This window comes from Monopterus albus, unplaced genomic scaffold (genome assembly GCF_001952655.1).
Source record: "Monopterus albus unplaced genomic scaffold, M_albus_1.0 scaffold43.1, whole genome shotgun sequence".
NCBI classification, from domain to species: domain Eukaryota; kingdom Metazoa; phylum Chordata; class Actinopteri; order Synbranchiformes; family Synbranchidae; genus Monopterus; species Monopterus albus.
In genome coordinates this window covers 2,593,957-2,599,296 of record NW_018127923.1, presented here as the reverse complement: position 1 = coordinate 2,599,296, position 5,340 = coordinate 2,593,957, and the positions used below count along the sequence as shown (strand labels likewise).

Genomic DNA, 5,340 nt, shown 5'->3' with positions numbered 1-5,340 from the left:
GGAGGTGCAAGATACCTGAGCATGTAATGTTAATTTTTACCTGTGTTCATTGAATAAGTCAGCACTGTATTGAAGTTACTTGGACTGCCTCGTCTCTTAGAGTTAGCATGGCTAGAAGAACCGGACTTCAGTTGATTACATGGTGTGTAACTAAAAACATTCTAACACGACCTCTAGTGACATGTCATAACATTAAACAAAAGAAAATATTATGGCTGTGGCTACAGTTATGCACATAATAATAATAATATTAAACATTTTGTCTGCTGACAGTCATCCACTTTTCTATCTAGTTAACCTTGACCATAAGCATCCTGCAGTAACTCATGAAAATGACTAAGCATTTAACAGCCTAAGCTAGGCATCCTGTCTACTCTAAACATTCCTAATACAACAAGTATCTGACCAATATCTGTCTGACTAAAAATGCCTAACACCTCTAATGTGGCAGGAAACATGCTGGTGGAATATAGGGAGCACTGACTTTAGGTTGGAGTGATTAAAATCACCCGCAACAATAAATGCAGCCTCTGGGTGTGCAGTCTGTTGTTTGCTAATGGCTGCATGAAGTTCGTTCATAGCAAGCTTGGCATTAGCGTCCGGAGCTACATAGTTTGCTATTATTATAGTGGAACTGATCTCCCTGGGCAGATAAAAAGATCTGCAGTTAACCATACAAAATTCCAGGTTAGCTGAGCTGTGTCTTTCAGCGATGACAGAGTTCATACACCAAGCTTTGTTAACATAAATGCACAATACGCCACCTCTGGTCTTACCTATGGTATCAAGATTGAGATTTGGACATGCTGGCTTAAAAAGTACATTGAAGATAATAAAGAAGCATATTACAGGAGAATGTGAGATGTGTAGGGTACAAGAAACTGTGGAACATGTTCTAATGAGTTGTCCCAGGTTCAGGTGGGAGAGGAAATTATTCAAAAATACAGTTTTAAGAGGTGGAATAAACTTCGGTTTACCGGAAGTGTTGGGACAAAGGTCAGGGGATATAGGATATATTATATATCGTACTTATTAGGTTTTAAGAGAGTACAGGGTTACACAAAATAATATAAAGTGAACTGAGTGGGGTTATTTTGTTGTAGTAGTAGGTAGGGGCCGTTCTGATCCACATTCTAGTCTAAAAGGTGGCGGTAATGCACCTAAGCTGGTTGTCAACCGCCTTAAAAAGTAGTAGTAGAAGAAGAAGAAGCAGCTGCAACAGAAGAAGAAACAGAAACGGACTTGATAACTCTAATTCATTGTACGTGTCGTGATTTCGGAACATAACCATAGATTATTGGGATGGAGAATGACATTCTCGTTTCTCTTGAAGATTTAGGGTAAGTAAAGACTAAAGTAAAATAAACTCAAAAACTTCATATCTGCCGCTGTATGAAAATTAATTACACTTCCATTACGAGTCTTGCTTGTCTTTACTATTTTAGCCAGCGCCATGCAGTGTAGCTTGCTTGCTAAACAGCTATCGTTAGCTTGAAGTTGTAGCTAACATTAGTCTGGCCGTGAGGCAATTTTTTCTGAAGGGTCTATTTGAATCAGGGCTATGCATATGTGTATAGCTCTGAACAGACCTGTGCAGGCGGATTTTTGGTGTTGTGCCATAAGATGCGTCAGCAGAAGCTGCTCCCGTCATTATTAATATGAGACAATCTCCAACGCATTCCTTTCTATTAACCAGCTGTAGCTCCACTTTCTAAAATGCACTGTTTATAAATGGGGTCTTGAGTCAGTTTCTGTGCGTCATGTATGTTTCGCAATAAGCAGCCCTTAACCAAATTTTAAAATGTGGTTGGCCTAAGTTATATCGGGGAATGCTGATGTACTGGACAGAATTGCGAGTGTCACACGTGGCTGTGCATACTAAACGAGACCTTAGTCATAGTCACTCCCAAGGGCGTAGGTTTGCTTTTAAATGTACTAAGGACATTCAGTGCCAAAATTAAAAGTAAAGTATACTATTCTGTATGTTCACTTGCTGTTGATCTGTTCTAAATCATATCCACTCACTCATGCACTTACAAAGCCAGACTCTGCAAGAAGTTGCCTGAATCTGTACTTCTCTGATTTTAAACTTGCATTTTTTCTCTTAATTATTATAATTCTGAGATAAGAAAATATGCATATAAAACCTTGTAGATGGTGCACTGCTGTGTGTGAACCAACTCATTGGATTTTTAGTTCTGTCCTTTCAGTTTGCTGATATGGGCAATGCAACTCAAGTTTCAAAGCACATATCTTTCAAATTATGTCAAAGACTTCTTGTATTTTATTCAGCTCCTTATTGCACCACCATGACACCAGTGCTTACCTGTCTGTGTCCCTTTTTGACTAAGTTGCAGGGTAGGTTCAGAGCCAGCGCCTAATTTTGTACCACTTCTTTTATGTTTTGACAGCCAAAGATCTGGCTCTTTTAAGGAGGGAACTGTTTGGATTACAGAAGCTTTGTATTAGCTCAGCTTTGCTGCTGCTTACATGTGCAGTAGGCTCTTTTTAAAAAAAAATCACCTGATGTCTTAATTTGCTTTGGGAGGCATTTTCACCTACAGCAATAAAAATTGGTTGATAAAATGACATGTCTAAGCAACAGTCATAAGTTAGTTATACACCTAACCCCTGAAATTTAAATGTAGTGTCTCAACTGATGTTAAGTTTGTCCAGCGAAGATATTTTCGATTCTGTGAAATTTAAACTGTGTAAACTATAAATATGTACCATTAATCACTGATTCCACTGCTTCTGCTACCTATCTGCGGGTAGTCAGTAATGCCTAATATAGTTTTAGGCCGTAGTATTATAACATCCGCTACGGTGGTGGGCTTTACAGAGGCATTTGTAGCCTCAGAGTTTTATCGGTCACGAGACCATGACGTTTCTTCATCCCCTCACGCTCTCCCCCCTTCCCTGAATGCCACTTGCGTCCAGATAATGGATGCTGTCGCCCCTGTCAGAAGGAAGAGAGCAAGATCCATCTCGGTTCCCTGGCTGAACGAAACCACGCGTACCCTGCGGAGACAATGTAGGCGGGCGGAACGGAAATGGAAAAAGGACGGCCTACACGTCTCTCTGGGCATTCTGAGGGACAGCCTACGGCTATACCAGGAGGCTGTAAGAGACGCGAAATCTCAATACCTCTCCAACATCATTCGCGGAAAGCAGGCAGCATCCAAGAACTCTCTTTAAAACCATTGATTCAGTTATTAATCCGGCAGGCGCCCCCCACCTTGAGGGCTCGGTGTCCTTATGCAATGATTTTCTGAAATACTTCATTTACAAAGTCAGGTCTATTAGACAAAATATTCCCATGTCCTCACCCGATATACCCTTGGTAGCTCAAGTATCCCAGACATTCGATTCCTTTACTCCAATTTCTTTACCCCAGCTAAAGAAATGTGTGTTGGACTTAAACACTACCTCATCCCCTCTGGACCCCCTCCCTACAAGGGTTATTAAGGAGGCTATTGATACTGTTGGGCCTTTCTTGCTGTCTCTTATAAATTGTTGCCTGCTGAAGGGGGAGATCCCCGCTGCCCTTAAGCATGCGGTAGTAAGACCGCTCCTCAAAAAATCTAATCTCGACCCCTCCCTGGTTTCTGTCACGCTCTTGCCCCTCTTGCTTCCTGTCAGGCTTTTATTTTCTCATCACTTCCTGTTTTGTTTCACCTCACTTTTGGCCCTTTTATTTAATCATCATTAGTTCACCTGCTCCTTATTGCTTGCACCTGTTTTTCCCTTCTATTTAGGCAGCGTCCTCCCACCAGGACGCTGCCAGATTGTTCTAGACCCCAGCTCTGACTCTCCAGCATTTATCCCTTGCCTGACTCTCTGTGTTTGACCTAGGATTACCGTTTCTTGACCACCGTGTTTTGTCTATGCCCTCTCAGATTCAGATCGCCTGCTGTGTACCGACCTTCTGCTTTTGTTCCCATTGACCTCGAGTTTGGATCCCCTGGATATACCTGTCAACCGGCGCCGACCCCGTCCTTTGTGGCCATTACTCCTTATGAAGGAGCAAGGATATAACGAGAGCCGTTTCATTCTTTCTGGCGAAAGACATGATGCCCCTAAAAACAGTGGAGCATGACGGTTTCAGGAAATTAATTAAAGTGCTTGACTCCAGGTATGAACTTCCGGGCAGAAAATACTTCTCCAAAACCGCACTGCCTCAGCTTTACGAAGAGTGCCGTGGAAAGCTGGAAAATGAGCTAAAGAACGTGAGATACTTTGCTACTACCACTGACCTGTGGTCCAGCTGCACATCTGAGCCATATATGAGCCTCACTATGCACTACATCGACGAGGAGTGGGTTCTTCAATCAAGATGCTTGCAAACTGCATATTTTCCGGATGACCATACTGCAGAAATACTTGCTGCAGGTCTGGAGGATACACTCACATCTTGGGGTCTTAGCGAGGACCGCCAGGTGTGTATCACAACAGACAATGGTGCAAACATCGTCAAGGCTGTCTCACTTAAACACTGGACTCGCCTGCAGTGTTTCGGTCACCGGCTGCATCTAGCCATTGGTAAGTTAATAAGCATCTAACTTTTTTAAAAAAAAAGTCAAGTTTTCAGTGTTAAAATAGCATATGAGGATTTATAACATATCCAAATTGATTTTACAGTATTTAAGGCTGTCACGTTTTATTATCCATAATTTAAAAAATGTTATATCATTGTAATATATATCACAAAATACTTTATCATCTTTTATGCCTTGTAAAGTTTCTAAACATGTGCTTATGTACTGTTTTCTTCATCATCAGAGGGGAGTATGAGAGACCAGAGAATCCAAAGAGCCATGGGTGTGTGCAAAAAAGTAGATGTAGATGATGACACAGAGCTCACCAAGACCATCAAGGCTTCTGTCATCAGCTATCTGAATGAGAAATATGACAATGCAGCCACTGATGACCTTCTGAACACAGCATCCTTGATGATCCTCGTTTCAATACGCGCTACATCCAAGATGACAAGGTTGAGGCTGTGAAATCCAGAGCTATGGCTCAGATGCTGGATGAAGCACGCCAGAGCACATTGCAAGCTACTCGTGCCTTACCATCCACTGCAATGGGAGGAGGCAAAAGTGAATGTGCTGCCACACCAGCCAAATTGCATAAGAAGACACTATTTTAAGAAGTCCTACACTGAGCCTGTTGCAACATCTGATCTGACAGAACAGCAGGCTTTTGAGGCTGAAAGAAACATCTACCCCCCAGGTCCTATTGCAGACAGCGAGACCAACCCCCCTGGCATGGTGGAAGATTAATTCACCAACATACCCCAGAGTGAGCCTTCTGGCCAAACGTTACCTCTGCATTCCT

The 5,340-nt window shown here is 42.2% G+C and overlaps 1 protein-coding gene across 1 annotated transcript in view; it reads left to right on the top strand.

The window, feature by feature from the left end:
* The first annotated feature begins 1,186 nt into the window (after positions 1 to 1,186).
* Positions 1,187 to 5,340, top strand: part of fam98a (family with sequence similarity 98 member A) — an 18,216-nt gene continuing 14,062 nt past the window's right edge. The window contains exon 1 of the mRNA XM_020599909.1: positions 1,187 to 1,340. Within this exon, the coding sequence (XP_020455565.1) occupies positions 1,303 to 1,340 (38 nt within the window). The 5' untranslated portion in view covers positions 1,187 to 1,302. The remainder of the gene's footprint in view (positions 1,341 to 5,340) is intronic.